Source organism: Corapipo altera, unplaced genomic scaffold (genome assembly GCF_003945725.1).
Source record: "Corapipo altera isolate COAL_440 unplaced genomic scaffold, ASM394572v1 51, whole genome shotgun sequence".
Taxonomy (NCBI): domain Eukaryota; kingdom Metazoa; phylum Chordata; class Aves; order Passeriformes; family Pipridae; genus Corapipo; species Corapipo altera.
The window spans coordinates 857377-878171 of NW_020884892.1; the positions used below are offsets into that span (position 1 = coordinate 857377).

Consider the following 20795-nt stretch of genomic DNA (forward strand, 5'->3'; position numbering starts at 1 on the left):
CTCTGTCATTCATTTGGAGTTTCAGACTGCAGAGCTGTTTGTTTGCCACAGAGTGCCATGACAATCAGCAAACCTTTAGTCAAATTAAGTTGGATGATTTGATGATATGAACTCAGCAGAAAATTGTTACATGTCTAAATGTAAAGATTTAAAGGGACCAAAAAATTGCAGAAACACAGAGATGTTATTTAGCCCAGGAACTACATTTTATTCACATTTTATTGTAATTACTAAAATGTTTCTCCCTTGGACTTTGGAAGCAGGTTGTCTGTGCCTTCAGTTATCTCATATTATAGTTTACTTTTCTAATTATAAACTCTCTCTATTCTGTATGGGTAGTGGACATTTCTCAGTTACACAGATACCAAATGTGACCCTTGAATGTTCAGTTATTTTCGTCATTCATGGAAGATCATGCTAAGAACATGCATATTCCTGTATGCCAGTATCTTTTGGATACCATTGGGTAATACCATACACAAACTTGCAGTAATGAAGTCTTTGAACTACCTTTGGGAAGGAGCTTTAAACTGAAATACTGTGATGATGGCTCCTGTGCCTTTCCTGACATGCTAAAATCTAGAGAGGAGGCTGCAGGAAGGGGTTTTTCTGAGATAGCACTGACAAAACAGGAGATGGAAGTGCAGGTTCAGATATTTCCAGTGCTAAAGTAGAATTGGCCTGAGCATTTCACTAGAAATTAAGTTTGAGTACACAGTATCTGGCAATTAATAGCACAGTATCTTTATAAGCAGTGATTTGTGATTAGTCTTTAACTATCATTACTTCATATTCTGATGGCAAACTGAATTTAATAAAGTTTGCAAACACTGGAAAAAACACAAGTAAATATTTTACTCAGTAAAATATGACTCGTATGTAATAATGTCTGGGAGAAAAGTCACTGGAGATTCTTTCTGTTTTGAAACAGGGATTAAAGTGAATCCAAGTTATCTTGCTATTCATTAAGTAGCTCACTCCTGCTCCATCATAAATAATAAATGATATGATGGGAAGACTCATCATTGTTAGTGAAATTTGAATATCAGCAAGTAAGTTAGTAGATACAAATAAAAATGAGCCATAGTCAGCATAAAATGTCTTTAAAACTTTTGAAAGCTGTATGGTGAAAATCAGGGTTGGATACCTTCTGCTTCCTAAAAATGTGGAAGTTAATGAGCTCAACCTGGAGAAATGTTTCCTAATTTTGCCAGCTGACTCCATAAAACCCCAGCTGAGATCCCTACCCCATTTTTGGTGTTGAACATCTTAGAACTTATGGGGGCAATTCTGGGAAAATACAAGGATGGTACTGTCAGTAGAAATACATCTTTCTTTCTCCTCTCTTCCTATCCTCTCCTTTTCAATCTTGTCTGGAGGTCTCTTACTGAAACCAAGTGATGTTTGTGATTTGGAAGATGTGTGGATTAAAATATTGTAGGCTCTGCTGGATACCTGAAAGCACCAATGACACCAGGAAATTTATACTTTACTCTGCTAATTGTTGGAAAATACAAGCCCTTGATTGGTATGCAATTAGAAGTGTAACATTCTGTTAAACATATCACACAGCATATGGCATGTTAGTAGCAAATCCTCTAATTTAAAATGAAAAAACAGTATGCAGTTCTCCTATTACAAATTTTTGAAGGCAATCAAAATTTGCCATTTGTCTAAATGTCGGGAGGGGGAAACCATCCTTCATTATTTTGGTAATCTAAATTTTGTTTATATTTGATAAAATTTCTATTCTCTAACAGTGAACAAATATAAAAGAGGAAAACCTAGAATACAGGTAAATGTGCCATTAGTCCAACTAATCAATACTATCTCTTTTATTTAAGAAAAAAAATTGAATAACATTACCACATCTGATTTGATTCAAACAAGTTAATAGTGCTGAAGCCAAAACGTATTTGCAGAACCTCGGGGAAAAAAAATCAAAGTCCCATGGGTGGAATTCATTGATGGGCAATGGGATTGTTCACTGGTTTGTCAATTGAAAATATAGAATGGCTCCATAGACAGATGTTCCTTTCTTTAACAACCTCAATGCTTTGAAGGCTTGATACACCCTTTCGATGTATGTTCTCTGATCACCTTCTATTTGGTGGCGTGTTCATGCATCTGTGAAGGTGCTGCAAGAAGTTCCCTCCTGTTGGAAGCCGAAGTCTTGCTTGTGTGGGCCCAGGGCTGAGTGGTACTTAGAATATGTACTGTCAACCCATTTATGAGACTGATTGTTACTTGGCATGGTTGGTTCATGGAAGGGTGGCCTGGTAGTCCAGGCTAAAGTAGGAGCTTTTAAACTGCTTCTGAGGATGGAAAAGTTTGGATGTGCTGGGTTACTGCGTGTCTTCCAATCCAGTTAGTCTTGGAGGGGGTTGCGTTTCCTTGATTGACTGCACACACACCACCAATTGTATCAGAGAAGTTTAAAAATCTCTGAGTGCTGAGACACAGTTTTGTTGACAGAGTATTCGACAAGCTTGTATTTCTAATATTTGTAGATGGCCAATTTATCTCACATTTGGCAAGTAGTGTTTATCTTTTCCCTTGAAGTTTCTGACTTCCTAGTCAGTCTTTCACTGGTGCCATGTTAAGATAACTCATCACTTTAAAAATGTGCCTTAGTTCTGTTTTAATTACATCTTGTCTCCGATCCTTTTCCCATGGCATGGTGTTTGTGAGACATCAGTCCAATGGTGTATTTGCCGGTGTTTCTCAAAGTAAGTTCCTAAGGCTGGATTTATTGTTTATCCTGAAGTGGTAAGTGGGATTCCCATTCTGCTGATCTTGTTGTCCCTGACTTTGTCCCCCTCTTACCTCAGTCCCCAAATGTGGCTCGTTTGCAGCACAGCCGAGCGTTACAGAGCCACAGCCCAGCCCTGGCAGGATTTGTGACCCCATCTTAAACCAGGCAGGGGAGGAAATTTTTCTGCTCCAGCAGAAAAACTGATCATTTATTATGCTCAAGTACTGACATCAGTTTTGTTGTGACTTTGTTCTTCATTTTGACATTGCATTATACAGTCAATTTGGCATTGAACTGGAGAAAATGAGAGTACCAGGAAACCGATTCCTCAAACTATTAATTTTGTATCAAAGACAGCTCTCCAAAATGTTGCATGGAAGGGGGGAGGGAGTCCTTTTTCATTCTACTTCACTCACCAGATTACACAGTTACTTTAGAAACCTTAAATCTAGTAAATTTAAAGTCAACTTGTGCTACAAAGCCCGAGGTTTGGTATCTGTTGTTCCTGTTGTGTGTTGTAGTCACTAATCCTTTTAATGAAGAGCTTTTAGCATTGAAGAGATTCTATTTATAGTAAAGCCATTAGAGCATAAAGCTCCTCATTGCTATTCTGCGGCATGGAGCTGTAATATTTGTCAGTGGAGGAAAGATATTTTTAGCTGCAGCATTGAAAACCGAGGCTGAAAGGTCAAGAATCCTCGCGGGGATATGTTCTGCTACATCAGTGCTATCACACAGCTGCTGTTTACTCTCTTATCGCTCTTCAGTAATAAGAAGATTTTTTTTATTGTGACACTAAAGGTATAAAGCATCAAAAGGATTTTGCGCATGAAATAAATACTCAGGGAAAGGATGATGTGTCCAATCACGTTAAATGTTCTGCTTCTCTTTAAGTGAATGATTTTATTTTCCCAAAGACTGTCTCAATAGCTGTTCTTCAAAAGATTCATTCTAGGAAAGGTTTTTTTAATGTATTTTTTTTTTTTATTATCAAGGGGGATGAGACCTAATGTGAGCACAAGACAATGTGCTGGAGTAGCTAAGAATTTCAAGCACACACTATTTCTGCCTGACATCTACACCATTCACTTCCTTAGCAGAGTGTGCCGCATGAACGGGAGACATGATAGCAATGTGTAGTTTGCCAGAGGAAAAAGAGCCTGGAGATTTCTCCTGGTAATTTGAGGAACAGAGTTGTGGGTGGTGGTGATTATATCTGGGACAGGACAGCTTGTAGCACCCTGGATAGGTACTCAGTGAGCACAAAAAGATCATGTGGTCTTATTGAAACAGGATATGATAGATGGCATGTGAAAAGGAGAGAGGAGAAAGGAGGGGGGGGGAAAGGGGATAATTATAGGAATACAAGGCTGCATATATTAGCTGAGTGTACAATGTGAAGGCTTCAGAGGGTTTTCTAATATCTTTATATAAAAATCAGGGGGGAAAAGAGATTAATTGCCACATTGAGAAAATTAGGACTGTATGATCAAAAGGAAGGCAGAGAAGAAATGGCCTGTTGACAGATGGCTTATAAAAATGAAAAGATTTTTCAGAGGATATGAGTTTGGAGTTTTGTGTTGCTTGGGGAGACACAGTCACAGTCATCATATTTTAATAATAATAAGCTGCTATGTAACCCTTTTTATTCACCAAACATTTTGTAGCATAGGAAAAGTATGAGTAAAATAATACACTGATAGGTACGGTTTCTTCTCAAGGTATAATGAAATTAATTGTGCTTCTCTAAGAATTTATTCAAGATCTTGCTGCTGGAGGTTGTTCTTATCTTCTAACACATGGAGTCCATTATCCCTTACCTTTTAAAACAGTTTCTTTCATATCAGGAAATTATTTTAATTCTACTCTTTCTGCATACCCAAACCAGTTTTTAACACCATCTTTTCCAAGCTTTTCCAAATAGGCAGTATTTGGTTTAATCCATGTGGTTGTAACTGCTGAGTTGTTCCCTCTGCAAGAATGGTACCAGGCAGCAGCACAGAGTGAGCACACATTAATAGGCAGCTCCTGTCCTCAGTACATAAATAAACCAAAAGTTGAAGGACTGTCAAAAAAGAATTGAAGAAACTGAAGGGATCTCAAATCTACAATTATTTTCTCTTAGTATTGAATGAGATTTAGGTAAATGGGCATTGGCTGAAGGGAGTGACAGAGAAATGGAGGGTATGGCTTTATGAAAAGACAAGACAGTAATGGCTTGTTCCTTTCAGATTTGCCAGATGTTACTTAGTCCCACTGTCTCTCATCTTTCACTCTTATGTGAAGGAAGCTCAGTGCAAGTATGTGAGATATGCACAGGGTATGTGGGATAGAGGAATTTATTCTGAGCTCTTGACTTCATGATGTGTATATAGAAAAATTATCTTAATGAAAGAGAAATTTTATAAACATCACTGATGGATTTAATATATTGGGAGAACTGGTAACTCCTGGGATTTTGATGGTAGCACGAAGATTTCTTTCAAAAGAAAGAATCCAGGATGTTTTTTGTTTCTTTCTGTAACCGCTGGACTACAAAAGGAATCAGCAGAGAATGTGATAAAAAATTACGTAAACTCATAATCCGTGATCTCAACTGCAAATAAATAAGTTATTTGTTTATAGCTTTCACAGCCTGAAGCAGTAGTCATAGTCTTTGTGGAAGAAAGTAAGTTCTAGGTCACAGACTGATAAAATAGTGTTTAAATTGATTGGTGATATTTTCTGTGAAAGTGCATGTGACTTTGCTGTTCTAGCTACTGGAGTGTTGCTGTGTATGAGTTTTCCTCAGCCCCCCTAGCTGATCTTGATGCTTTTTATACTCATTAGTCCTGTGCAGTCCCATGTAGGTTTGCATTCTCTCTTGCTTTCTCAGGCTGTTTAACTCTTATTAGGGCTTAGACCAGCTGTAATTACTTTAGTGGTTGTGTCTTTGTTACAATTTTACAATCACTATGACATCCTTTTTTTTCCACCCCATGGTTGCTCTTTTCACAATTAGCTGTTCACATACTACTTAATTTGCTTTATTAGACAAATGTTCCTGGGAGAAACAAAGGTTTGTTGATTTTTTTTTTTATTTTTTTTACCGTTGGTGGTTTTGGTTAGGGAAAACAAAGGCAGATCTTTTGGAGTCTAATGTCCTAATGTTCCTCTTCGCTTGTGCCTTGGCATGAAACTGGAGGCTGGTAAATTTACTATCTATTGACATTCAACTTTGCTGTAAATTTGTAAAATTCAATGCAAGGCAGTTACTAAAACACTTTGTTATCATTAAATTCTCCCCTGGCTCTCTTCCTTGTGCAGAGATAGGTTAAAAATAATTACAAAGTAGAGACATGTTGGCCTTTATTGACATAGAGTCAATGAACATGCAGCAGTTGACAGTTGCCTTTTACTGCTTTCATATTTTCACTTTAAATACATAGTTTCTGTGAGAGAATGGAAATGTCAAAGCTGTATCTGTAGTAAAGACAAAAATACTTGCCTATAATTACTGTTCTCTGATTTTTTTTTTCTGAGACAGGTTTTATCTGCTCTCCTTTCTACTGTATCTGAGACTTGTATATTCTTGTCTTGGTTTGTTTGTTAACCAAGGGGAATTTTTATCTTCCTACTAGCATGTTTTGAGATTTATTGTGTGATTGCCTCTAATTTCAAACTTAGCAAATCTTATGAAATATTGAAATGTGACCTCGTCGTGACCTCCTATACCTACGTTGCATTTTGCAGTGATGCCCCTGGCATGTTTGATGGCCCTGCAGGTCCTTTTATTTGCAGTCTGTCATCACAAAATGGATTTGGCTCCTGGCTGCTGTATGAAAGGATTAATGATTCCTGACACAGCTGAAGTTTCAGTTTAGGAATCTCAGTTTAAAATCTCCTCGCAACAACTGTAATATCAGGGGTTGTTATTGGAGGCAGGTTGAGTCGCTCTGGGAGGTGTGTGGAGACCAGGGCAAAACCGTGTGTGTGCATCGGGGAGGTGTCATCTTTTTGACAGCACTTTGTTGGCTGGTACAGAGCAGTATCTGGAGAGTTCAGTTTATCTCCTTAAGCTAATCTGTGACTCGGGTTTATTGTATATCCAGAGCCTGGGCTTCAGGTCCAGTTCAAATTAAAACAAAGTAGAAGGCCTTGGCGTTTCATTCCGTCTGAAGTGGCAGTTGTTTGATGGTAGCAATGTTGAGAACACTTTTGCAACGCTGCAGGCAGTGGTTAACATTTTAATTATCCTGTCCTTTAAATTTGCTCATTTTGGGAGTCTTGTCGATGCTAATGCTGTCTCCCTAATACAAAGCTGGGATGACTTGTGATTCCAGTCCTATTTGTTAAGTGGATGTATTTTATTTGCAACTAATGACTTGCTTGCTGGTGGATGGTAAGTTTAACTGCTGACTTGTTTTATTATCTGTTTAAAGCTCTCATGAATCTCTGAAAGAGTCTTAAGACACATTTTTGCTGTGGTTTCCTGCTTGTGGCTGGATGTCATTCAAGATTTGTAAGGAATTAAGAACTATAGGTAGCCTTGTCTGACTGCATCTCTCTCTATGTAGCATTTCAGGATTTGAGATCCAGTGCAATTCATGTTAACAAAATCTAAATTGGAATACTTCAGGGTAAAACATTTCTGGAAATAAACTTTGTTGCTCTTGTTGTCAATTAAATGACTAAGTCTCAGTGTAAAATCTTCCCCTTTGTTCAAGATTCTCACTTGTGTGCTGTTGACATGCTGGAAATGTAGATAAGATGTGATAAAAGGTACTGTTACTATTGCCTACCCACGTATGTAATTTGGTTGCTGCATAAACACCTACAGGCTTGTTCCATACAGAGGCCTAAGTAGCTACATAGAAACATGTACTGGTTTTGTTAGTTCACAGAATTTTTCTGTGTTGTGTTTAAGATAAATATAGATAAATAAGTCAAGACTTCATTAGGGAAAACCATGTTTCTGCCAAGTTGCATTACAGTAGGCCAAAAAAAATTCCTTCCAAAACATTCCTCGACATTCTGAAGAGAATACTTGTGACTTCTAAATAATCGATCTGTTCCTAGGGAGTAAAAGTTGAGGACTGAAGGATAATTTTGCCTCTTCACCTAATAACTCTGAGTCTAGGAACTGTACAATAAATAATTTAGATGGATTTTTAAAAACAGGGAAGGAGAACGTAGGTATGGTGTGAGGGATCCAAAGCCTATGAAAATGTGTAATTTGTACATGATGCTTTGCATCTAAGAACAAAGTAAAATATGAGCTAGAACCATGACTCTCTAAGCAGATAGGATCTTTGATAGCTGAAGTTTCTAACTAGTTCACAGAAGAAGATGTTGCAAAATGCTCCTGCAGAACTGCTGGAGCTCCTCTTTCATACTGTGCTTGTCTGAAGAAATGCATCATTATCAGTCTCTGCAACTGCATTGCTGACAAAGGCTCCAGTGGAATTTTGATAATTAAATGAGAAAGTCTCTTTAACTGCAGAAGCAAATTCTGTCTTCCCCATTTTATCTGGTTGCCTTCCTGAACTCCTTCTCTCATGTCAGCTTTCCAGTTCAGCTTGTACTCCTATGATCTCTGGCATCTCCCTCATTTTTCTTGGCTTGTACCATCCTCCCGTGCTGACAGACCTCAAGTCTTGCCATTCCCATTCTCTCTCAGGATTTGTGGGATGATGTGGAAGATCTCATCCCTTCTGGCTCCAGATTAGAATTCCTGAAACAGTCAAATGGGGATCTTTCTCTGAGGGCAGGATGAACTTCTGACTTTCCTCTTCTGGCCAACATTATGTTTAAAAGGCTGGAAGATGACTTGGAAATGCCTTTTTTTTTTTTTTAGTTTATATTTTTTAAGTACAAACCTTGGAGAACTTGATGCTGCAGAATGGTAGGTATAACTCTAGGTAAAAAGTTTGTTGTAACTTTTAAATTGTCCAACTGCACTGGTGTAAGAAGATCGTTTTTTTCGCTCTGTTGCTTACCTCTTGTGAATTTATGATGCTGTTTTTCTGAGAACACCAAAATGTTTTTTATCATCATATCCCTGTGAGAAGCGTAATGTGCATATTACATATAGACAGATTGAGAAGAGATCATTACTTTGCCTCGGGCTACAAAATAAGAGAGTAATATAGTGGGAAGCTCAGTCTCGCAGTCTCCTGATTTAACCAGTGAATGACTCATTATACTGGCTTGAAAAACACCAGGAATGAATGGTGGTGAATAAAGCTTAGGAAATGATTGGTCAGAACTGTGTCTCCTATTCAGGGTTTTTAATAACCTGTGACTTTCACACCAGTTTTGAAATTAAACTAAAAGTATGTGAGTATATTTTGCTTCTGGCAATATCCCTGATAATAAGCAAAACAAATGTTTTTTCCACTGAATTACTTCCAGTATCTTTATTTACACGTCAGTGTGTCACAGTAGTCCTTTCACTAGTAGTTTGACTGTTTAGCAGATCTTATTTTGTTACTCCCTTTAGCTGCCGCTGGCTTGGCAACGAGGTGGCATCAGGCTTATGTCCTTCTGAATGTGAAGACTTCTAAATATCCTCCTCAGCATCACAGCAACATTTCTGTCCAAAGACCTTCCTGATCCTGGAATTGCAAGAAGTCACCTCTAGGAAGAGGTTTTATTTTTAATTGCGGATAGAGCCTCCACAAATCTCTACTCAGTTTGTTCCAGTTCAGTATCGGGGCTTAGAGGAACTTGAGATGGGAAGTGTCTTCCTGATCCTGCAAACTCCTTGTTTTCCTTCTTTTTCCTCAAGTGTAGTTTGAGGAACATTTTTTCTTGATGTAAGATAAGAATGTACATTCTTTGTACATTCCCCACTTCCCACTTGTGTATTTGGTTTTGGCTCCAGTGTTTGTTTAGCTGTCCTAAGTCAAATTAAGCAGTTGATCTCTCTGAAAACAGTTTCCTCCCCTCACTACCAAGTCTTCCTCCAGACTCTTTCCTCAATTACATTGTGCATTTTTACTACCTAATTTGTTGTAGCTTTACCTCTTGCCAGACTTCCCTGTGCTGATTTAACAGACCAGTCCAGTCCAACAGAAGATAAACCCAGTGAGAAATGCTGGTGGTTTTCCATGGTGTTGGTGATTGGAATGGCTGGGGGGATGATTGCCTTGATTGCTTTGAGAATTACGGACTCAGATCTCCTGTTCCCAAAAAGCAAGAGGAAATAGTTTGCTAAAGACATGGAACCTGCTTCATTCCTATCCCAATCCTTCTTTGTGTGATCCTCATTAAAAATTGTGTCTTATGACCAATGCCTGTCTCTCTGGGCTTCAGTGCACCAACCTCAACACCTCCCACTGCTGCAGTGCTTCCCAATCCAAGGCTGTTTCTGTGCACATGAAACCCCACTGCAGAATATCCCTTGGTCTGTATACCTTTTCAGCTAGAGATTTTAAAATACAAAACTCTTAAGAACTGACTGCTCAGTTCTAACCAGAATTTGCAAATTATCTGACGGTTTAATTTTCCTCCAGAGTTGTATGACTAAATGAGAGAAGGGAAAACAGATTAATCATCAGTGAAAACAAACAAATAATGACTTAATAATCACAAATCTAACTGAGAAAGCAGTATTAATTATTCATAGAGGGTGGTTTATCTTGAAACTTACTGTTAGACTGGCAGCTGAAATAAAGGCAGATGTTTCTGCTTTGTCTCAGAGGATTGGAAGTACAGAACCGGGGTCAAATTTGCTGCCCACATAATAATGTGGGAGGGTGTGGAGGTTTGTACAGTTGTTATTTGTGTATGAAGTTTTCTTTGAAAGGCAGATGGAAGCACTTTATTTAGTATTTATACTGTTTCTAGTTTCTTAGACTCATAGACTCATAGAATCATAAAGTAGTTTGGCTTGGATGGGACCTTAAAGATGATCTCGTTGCAACTCCCCTGCCATGGGCAAGGACCCCTTTCACTACACCAGGCTGCTCCAAGCCCCGTCCAGTCTTGCCTTGGAAACTTCCAGGGATGGGACAGCCACATCTTCTCTGGACAACCTCTGCCAGGACCTCACCACCCTCACATGTAAGAATTTTTTCCTAATATCTAATTTAAACCTTCTTCTCTATGTTGTGAGAGACTGCACTGTAGCATCTTTCCTTTAGCACTCCTGCTACATATTTTGGAACAGATGTTTACAGGAATAGGGACAAATGAAAAATGCCATGTATTAAAATTTTAATGGATAGTTTAAAATTATGAAATCACTTCTAGTAGTTACATTTCACCTTTGAAGTGCCTTGCAAACACACCTAAATACCTCAAACTGATAGTTTCAGAATATAACATTTAGATTAAAGATGCAGGCCCTAAAGTAAAAGGAATGAAAAGGAAGGAAGAAATTTCTGACAAAGTTTTGAAGTCCACATCTCACTACATCTGTTTTTGTCTTCCACCTTTATGGTTAATTCATTGTGGTGCTTTGGATAGGTTGGTTTTGCTTAGTTTTGCTGAAAAGAGTATTTTTAACAGACTATTGAAGTTTTAAAGAAGTTGAAAAGCACTAAACAATACCATGTAGGTAGACTGGACCTGTGCCATTCTCTCTTCGGACCCCACTCTGAGAAGAGACAGCCTTAGTATCAAAAAGAAGAGCTGAGTTGGGCCAAGTGGTGCCATCATTGTTTTGTAATTTCCCAACATCAACCTGTGAGCTGTAGCCAGGTTTGATTCTGTGTTTCTACCCCAGCATTTCTGGTTAATTTGCTTATAGAGATCTGCAGAGGCCTCTGACGTGCATTGAAATTTTTCTTCAGTAGTTACATTTTTTATATTTAGAATTTAATTTAGAATTTAAGGTGAGATGAAGGACATAGGGTTATGATGAGGAAAAGGAAAACAAGTTGTGAGAGTTAAATCACTTTTCTAGAATGGGAGCTTGGAATCTGTTGCCTTAGTTAAGGTGTTAACGAGGTGCAAGGTTAACACAGGAAACCTTGTTAGTAAGTAACTGTTTTCTCCTTATGTCATTTCATCTGTTAAAGCATCTGACATCATCTTTGTAAGTGCGGCAACAGGATTTTTATTCTCAAAAAACTAAACTAAACCCAAATCCAAACCAGCGTGTATTTGTATTCAGTGCTTTTCCTGCTGATCAGCACAGATACATGAAAATAATCCAGATTTACTTGAGCACACTGGGGAGATTTGTGGTGTTTACAGTTGCATGTTTGTATTTTTCTTTGTCCCTGAATTTTGGGCTGTGTACTACAACAAGCAGAGTTTATTAATACATGTAAATAAGTCATGCAGTGCATAGAAAGGGAGCCAGTAGTGACCTGCCTAGCTCTGCTCTGCTCTCTCTCATTGTGGCATTTTCTTGTCTTACTGTAGTGATGGTGCACATGGTTGCAAGAGGCATGTCAGGATGTGCAGGCAACTGCACAAAAGTGATGCTCTTTAACTCTGCAGATCCGGGTTTAGAGGATGTTTCATATTTCTTTGATGAATCTCATGTCTGTTTTTTTGGACACAGAGACTGATAGGTCTTAGTTGTGTCTCTTGTGGAAATGCTATAACCAGGCCACTTTGCCTTTAAGATGCGAGAAATCTGCTCTCCCTTCCCTTCTTTTGTTCAACCAAGAATCTGATCCTGTGGGGTTTAAGCATCCAGACTTACTTGTCATTACTAAATAAACTTCTTTAGGTATTATGCTGTGTCCAAGCTTTCCAGTACTAACTCCCAAGATTCCTAATTTTTTTCTCAACTATTGCAAAGTGTAATAGCTTTTTATGTATTTTAAATCTCTTTTTTTTCCTGGGCACCCTGAGAGTGCTTCCTTTCAACGTCTCCATCTCGGAGACTTTAATGATTTTTTTCCCGATATTTTCTTTAGAGAGTAAGTTCTTTTCTGGAAGCTTGTTGCCAGGCTAACTGCATTATGCTGTTATTATTTAGTTGTATTTTTTCCCCCACTAAATAACACCAGAACTTCTAAGAACTTAATTTTGTGAGACTGGTTGACCTTTTGTGGTATTGAAAACCCACACACTTTCTTTGAGAAGATGGTTGCATTTTATCTGTAGGACATCAGTCTGGAAAGAGTGAGAGAACTGCTTGATAAGAACTTCTTCCAGCTACTTTTCTGTACTGATACCTAAAATAAAATCAGTAATAATTGCCAATGCCTCTTCACATGGCTTAATAATAGAACCTATGGCAGAACATCCTATCAACTGAAGGCTTCATATATCATTCCAAGAGAAAAAAGGCACATGGAATTTTAAGAGCCTCAGGCCTTGTCAAAACAGGTGATTTTTAAAATTTTAATTTTCTATTGAAGACAGTAGTTCATTTGTTTCAGCATTAGCAATATTTGGGTCTCTGACTTATACACCCTGCTGACTATTATTCTTAGTTTTTACCCAGAATCAAATGCATGATGTTGTAGGAAAAGGGCTTTTGGCTCCCAGTTATGCACATTCTTTTCTATTTTTTCTGAAAAAATAATTTTGGAATTAAACCCACCTTCTCCAGGAACATACTTCTTTTGTGTATGTCCATTTAAAGCAAAGCATGAGACTAATGGATGTTTGATCTCCTTGGAAAAATAGGATCTCACCACATAAATGAATTCTGGCTGAACAATTATTACTGCTTTCAGTGTTACCTGTGGTTGTCACCCTGAAGCACAAATCTCTATTCCTGGCATTTAAATAAAAGTGGTCAAGGTAAACTGGGAATTTTCAAGGTTTAGTGATCTTTGTTCCTTTACCTGAAACATCTTGGTATTCATTCGAGGAGGTTCTTAGTTTTTTTTCTCTGCTTTCACTGTTTTTTCCAGAAAATGCGTTTGTTGCTGTTTCTATTTCTAGGCACAGTTCTATGTGCTCCTATTTATAGTGTTTCTATCCATGTGTATCACATGTACAAAAAGTGTACTCGGACTGTATGTAGGTCAGTGTAGTTTACATGATTAGTGTGTGATTGTGCAAAAAAGTTAAAATTTGGAGGAGAAGAAAAGCTTATGGACAAGATTATGGAATCCAGGATGCAGAAACTCACTAATTTAGTCTTTGAAGACACAAGTGATATTTTCACTCTGCATCCACTTGCTGCATATTCTATAAATAGACTTTATTCATATCCCTCTAGGAGAAACGTGGCTGCAATTTATGGAAAGCTCATCATGCTTCATGGAAAAGCTGAATGCTGCAGCTTTCACTGAAGCTTACTGGTTCATAAATGTTGCAGCGCTGTGAGCAGTAGAAAAGTGCACTTTTTTTTTCCCCCTTTCTGGCAGGCAATACAGTTTTATTGCTTGAAGATGTCTCCTGCAGAGTTCAAAGAGGGAAAAAACGTGATCTCCATGAATTTTTGAAAGAATTTGATGCTGTCTAATAAAAAGATTTTCAAAGTAATCTGAGAACCTGATTGACAAGGCGTGGTTTCAGTGGGCCGTGTACTTCTGTTGCTTCTGCTCTGCCCTGTATCCAGTGTCACATTGGAATCAAGTCATCCATTTTTGATTTGCCTGTCAGGAGCTAAAATTCAGGGAGAAACCTATACTGGGGCCCGGGTCTGGATAGCTGCAAACCTTACAGCTTTAATATGTGTACAATGGTAAAACAGTTGATCAGTAGAAAAGAGCTTTGCTGTGTGGTGATTTTTATTTTCAGAAGATGAAAGCTGTTAGTCACAACAAATTGTATTCTTCCCTTATACCAACAAGTGCTTCCATACTGAGGAGAAATGATACCATGGTGAAACTGATGCTTTTAATGTCCCTGCAGTGTCCTTGGCAAAGTGCTTGATGGATTAGCAAGAGAGTGGTTCTATTACACAAATTATGGGCAACTCATTCTTCATAATAAGAGCTGATTATGGTGCATTGCTATTTACCACTCCAGGCATACCAAATTAAAGTTTGAATATGGTTATATTAAAGCCATATATTAAAATAAAAAAAAAAAAGAAGGAAAGAAAGAAAAAAGGATTCATTGTAGTTTTAACTTGCAGGTTTTGAGTTCATGAAGCACCTCCAGCACTCTGGGGCCTGATGTTGTCAGTACCTTCCAAACTTTAGATGGACACCAAGGATTCTGGGTCATCTTTAAGGAGGGACCAGCTCTCTTAGTTCATATCTTGTATGTTTTTTTATTTGTAAATGACCCAACATAAAGTAGTTGTGAGAGTACAGATGGAATATAGAGAGCATGGCCTAATAATACTTTAACTGGTATAAAACCTAAAACTGGTTTTCTTCATTCCTACAACCCAAATCCCTACTCTGTTACTTCCCAAGCTGTAAGTAGGATATACATTTACTGCAAGGAAAGCATGTTGGTGTTGCATTTTAGCTTTTCACTAAACGGAACAATCCGGAGTATCGGGAAGATGTAAAAAACCCCTAAAGAAATATCAAAATGAATGAATATTTCAAAGGAAGGACTTTCTTTTTTTTTTTTTTTTTTTTTTTTTTGCCAGAAAGTAATTAGGTATCATGAATATTTTGGTTACTCTGCAATAAGCAAATCCTTAAGGGATGAAAATATGCTCTAACTAACTGCTTTGCAAATTTATAAAACTCATAATGTGTATGATTAAAACTTCTGTATTGCTTACTTAAGCTTTGCACTGGATTCTACAAACATTTCATGAAGAGCAGTTCATAAATCTTATAAGGTACATGTACCATCTGTCAAAGGTCTGATGTATGACTGTTGAGAAGTATAAAAAATGTTCAAAACTAAATAAGAAGTTAGAAATACTGTAAAGAAACAGCTCTTTATATTACTGGAACCTTGGCAGTGTTGGGACTTGAAATTTTTTGTTAGAATTGTCTTGTATATGAGATATTTCAATATTCTTAAGCATGTTAGAGGTCTGTGACAAAGATGAATGGAGAAGCAATGCTGAAGAGGGCAGAAATATAGAACTTCAGTTCTAAACTGGCAACAGATTATGGAAGGGATTTCTGCTTGTTTTATTTTTGTATTTTTAAAAATAGAATAATTAGGATAATTTTACTGTAATTTACTCAAAACCTTTAACAGAGTTGCCGTAAAATAGACAATTTTCTTCCCAAACTCTGAATCTGTGGGTGAACAAACTAATGTGGTCCTCTCAGTGCAAACACTAACAAATAAAGTCAGCCCATTAGCTTATAAATTCTTCTGCTGCATACATGAGTTGCATAAGAATTGGAGGTTATAATCAAACCCTAAATAATGTGAGTTTGTCTAAATAATACATGCACTGCAAATGCTGTTTAGTACAATGCTTTTCAATAACCTGTTTCTTGAATGATCCTCCCTGGGTCACCTGAAGTATCCTCCTTACCTCTTTCTTTGCTGAATTTTATTACACACACCTGTGATTTTCCAACTCAGAAATAGAAAAGAACCATAATGACATAATTGCTGTGTTTTCTGTTACTGAAATTTTCTCAAAACCCTTTAGCAAAGTGGAACTGAACCAAAATTGGTGGCATTCATCAGCCCCAGCGAGCAAACAGGATCACTCCTCACCTCAGAAAGAATCTTACTGTTTCATTACAATCCATAATTAGAGGACCCACCCTTTCGTCATCTCCCTCTCCCCAGTCTGTTTACTTGGCCATTCATAATACTGACATTTTTGATGACCTGTGTTTCTTAAAATTATTTTGTAGGTCTTTAATTCCATTTTTCCAGACTACCCTGAGGTGAAAAGTTTTGCTGTTCTCTTCAATGGCAAAGGCACTTAGAAAAACAGCTCATCTTAGTATAGGATCAATCTCAAAAATTAGCTCCAAAAGGTTTAAAAATAAGAAATAATGAAAAGAAAAAAAAGAAGAAAGTCACACAGAAAACAATGTATGATGTTTCAATAGGAGGGAAAGAAAAATCAGTTGGATGTTTTTATGTGTTACAAAGTCTGACGCTCTTCAGTTCATAGGATCAGCATACAGCAGATAGGAAAAGCAGTCTGGGAAGTCAGATCATCTGGGAAGTCATATCATCTGGGAAGCAAGCAGTGGTCTGATTTTAGTTAAGAAAAGTCAGGTTATTCTTTATTTGAGATCCAGTGGCATTTGCCTGCTGTTGAGATTATGGAAAACTTGTTCTCATGTGTTGATGCTTTCCCTTATTGGCCACTTTCATTTGTGAATTGCAGTTTCATGAGTTAAAAAATGATTGGAAGGCAAGAATGTGGAAATTTATTAGCAGTATCTCTGTATTTTGGAACAGTATTGAAGATTATATGTATTGGAATGATAAATTTTCTTTGCTGGTAACTACAAAAATCCACTTGAATTTAACCAACTTCATATTCCAATTTGGCAGTGCATCTGTACACGATGGGCTACCACAAGTGCTTTTGAAAATACAAATCAAATTGATCAACAAGCATTTAAACCAAGGAAGATTTTTTTTTTTTCTGAAGACCTTTTTTCCCTCTAGTGGTTGCTGCCAAGATTTTAAAAACTGTTCTCTTTAAATGAAATATTGTACATTTTTGTACATTTTTGTACAATATTTGGGTTTTTTCCATAAAGAATTTAAAAACATAGTTTTACAAGTTTTAGAAAACCAAAATACATGGTGTTGCACATAATAATAGAAAGTAAAAATACAATTTGGAGTATGAAATTGGACATTTGTAGCCCAGAAAACCAACCATGTCCTGGGCTGCATCCAAAGCAGTGTGGGCAGCAGGTCGAGGGAGGGGATTTTGCCCCTCTACTCTTTCTCTTGTGAAACCCCACTGTGTCCAGCTCTGGACTCCCCAACACAAAAAAAGAAATGGACCTGTTGGAGCAAGTCCAGAGGGGGCCATGGAGATGCTGGAGCACCTCTCCTATGAGGACAGGCTGAAGGAATTGGAATGGTTCAGTTTGGAGAAGAGAAGGCTTCTGGGAGGCCTTAGAGCAACTTCCAGTGCCTAAAGGGGGCTCCTAAGAAAGATGGAGAGAGACTCTTTACCAAGGCCTGTCTTGGCAGGACGAGGGGAAATGGTTTAAAACTGAAAAAGTGTAGATTTGGACTGGATATGGTGAAGAAATTTGTTGGATGAGGTACTGGAACAAGTTTCCCAGAGAAGCTGTGGCTGCCCCATCCCTGGAAGTGTCCAAGGCCAGGTTTGATGGAGGCCTGAGCAACCTGGTCTAGTGGAAGGTGTCCCTGCCCATGGCAAGGGGTTGGAATGAGATGGTCTTGTCTAACCCCAAGCAATCTATGATTCTATGAAACTGGAAAAAGAGTTTGAGTAGTCCATCACTGATTTCTGAAAATAATTTACAATACGAGATTTACTTTTTTCTTAATATTGTTGAACCATTTAATATCTTCTCTTTATAATTTTTTTAAGGCAAAGCTTCTCTAAGTGTGTACCTTGAAGACTTGGTGCAGTTACAGCTATGACTTATTTTGATTATTTTCTAACCAATTTTATTTTTCCCTACTTTTGCTTATACATTCCAATTTATTGCCATTGAGCCTTGTTTCAGAACAGGAGATAACTGCATTTTTCCCTGCTCACTATGTACTTATTTTTAACTTTCTACTAACTCTGTCTGAGTGAGTGGACAACAATATTTGTTGCAGTTCATTGTGTGGGTACAGGAAAGTAAGAAATGTAAAACTGTATTCAGAAAAGTAATTCTAAAGGAAAACATTTTTTTAAAAACAATTATTAAAAACAAAGTGTGAAGTTATATACACACTGAGTCAAAGTTCCCTTGTGGATTTTCTTAGTTACATCCCTCCCCCTCTAATTTTCTGTAGTTCCTGTTCTGCCTAAGAAAGCAAGCAAAATAAGGCCATTTTCTCTATAAAAATTACCACAGGATAGACTCAATTTAAATTTATTTCACTAGATTTCCATTGCTTACCCACTGTGACCGTCAAGAATTCGTGGTAGATATTATTGCAAGTCATCACATGGAAAGTGTATTAAGAGCAGACATGTTTAATTATGAAATGCTTCATATTGGACTGCTTTATCTGATTGTTTAAGCGTTCATTCTTTCAGGTCTTAAAATGCAGCAATTTTCATGCTAAGCACTATTTAATAATTGTATAGCATCAATCTAATATTATCAGAGAGTCTTCAAGTTGCACAGTGTCTTGATCAGCCTTCTGAAAAACTAAGGGTATCCAGACTTCGAGTCCTTTTGGGGTTTTGCTGATGTTTCTAAGGGAGAATTCTGACACTGTGTCAAAAACTCCCCAAATTCTGCTCCAAGAAATCAGGAGCACATCAGTAAAGTCCTTATCTGTCAGCTCCTCATTCTATCCCTTATCCAGCAAGACCAGCCCTTCTCCCATCTTATTGGAAAAATTGCCTTTTATATTTCATGCAGGAAAATTGACCTCTGGGAAGTCTCCCACTGCTTCCCTAATTTATAAATCCCCATTTGACAGTGTAGTTTTTTTCTATGCTGTGAATAAATGGGACACAGATCTGGAGAGACAGATCCTAAAGGAGACCTATAATAAAATCAGAATTAAAACCAGAAGCTGTCTCACACTTGGGTGAATTCTTCTTTCTTAGGGATGCTCATTCAGGCATCTTATCCTGAGCTGCACTGACTTGTGTTGTCTTGGGCTTTTCTGTTGGCTCTAGGCAGTCTGTAACTGCAGCAAAACTATCACAAAAGGTATTACTTTAAGCTGTGTATTTTACTGTTTCTGTCTGTACCAAATTCTCTCATGACATACTGGGAGAGCTTATCTTTTCTGCACTACTGCCTTCTGTGTCCATAGTAAAAATAATTTCTGCTTTTGCTTACATTTTTGCATTCTTCTCTTTTACATTTCTTCTCTTCCAAAGTGCGTTGACAGAATAGAATTTGAAAGTGGAAATATGCATAATATCAAGAATCAGTTTTTCCTGGAATATGTTAGAAAACCTACCTGCTCGAGTATAGGGGATATTGGGGTGGAAAGGGCACAGGGTGGTACTGCTGTGCTGTGCTTGGTATTGCCTGTGGGGGCAAAACAGCAGGTCATTATATCCAAACTTTAGCTTTTAGTTCACCCTTGGCATTTTTTCTACGTTATCTTTTCCTTCAAACTTACAAAGTTTGATAAGTTTATCAAATGAAATTCAATCCAGTGGTTCAGCTCAGGGCATAAATCTAGGCACCTACCTAACTCTAGGAAGTTGGGGTCAACAAAATCATATTTATTATATAACATTCCATTTTTCCTGCATTATTTAAATGAAGGGCAGCTGTTTCACAGTCAGAACATGCTGATGTGAAACGAGCAGCCTACCTGCTCTCATTTAAAATGGTTTGGAAATATCTTACTTTCTTTCAGAATCTTAATGACTGCCTGCCTGACCTCTCCCTCCTCCTTTGGTCACCTACATCTGCAGCCAAGTCCAGTGTTTAGACACCGGCGTGTGAGTCACACAGACACTGCAGTGAGGATCACAGAATCACAGCATGGTTTGGGGCGGAAGGGATCTTAAAAATTATCTTGTTCCAACCCCCTGCCGTGGGCAGGGACACCTTTGACTAGACCAGGTTACTGCAAACCCCATCCAACCTGGCCTTGGACACTTCCATGTGCTCATGGTGTTCCTGAAAAATGTGTGAGAGAGAAAACAAGTGTGTTGGTTGCAGATTTTAGCTTACAATAGGGAAAATGAGAGTGACTCACAGTCTTCATAATGTATTTCTGAATGAAAAATTGTGTATTGCTATTAAAATTAAGTGTTGTATTGTAGTCATATCACAAACCTGTGCGTGCAGTTCTCAGCTAGAAACTGGGGTTGCCCAGATTTTAAGACTTTGTAATACAGTTTGCAAATTCAAACCCAGGAGAGCTGTTAGCAAAGATGCCAGTTCAGCAGTGAATTAATCAGCACTAGAGGTGGTTGGGGATAGCTGTTTTCATTGTTGGTTCAGGAGAACTTAAAGCAGTTCTGGTACACAGCTCTAATCTGAAAGGGGTTTTTTTGGGTTTTGGTTACAGATTTATCTGGGCAGTCCTTAAAAAACCAGTGAAAAATTATTCCTTGCTGAATAAGAATGGTTTTCAAGTTGGAGAATTTCCTTCTGCAAAGGGGGAGAGACAAAAAGACACC

General features: G+C 37.9%; 1 protein-coding gene across 8 annotated transcripts in view; it reads left to right on the forward strand.

The window, feature by feature from the left end:
- Positions 1-20795, forward strand: part of TRAPPC9 (trafficking protein particle complex 9) — a 457529-nt gene that overhangs the window by 224198 nt on the left and 212536 nt on the right. Inside the window, exon 22 of one of the 8 annotated variants that reach the window (XM_027645599.1) lies at positions 7177-7417. The exons of the other annotated variants lie outside the window; for them this stretch is intronic. Within the exon in view, the coding sequence (XP_027501400.1) occupies positions 7177-7193 (17 nt within the window). The 3' untranslated portion in view covers positions 7194-7417. Of the gene's footprint in view, positions 1-7176; positions 7418-20795 lie in introns of those variants that run through there. 8 annotated transcript variants of the gene reach the window in all.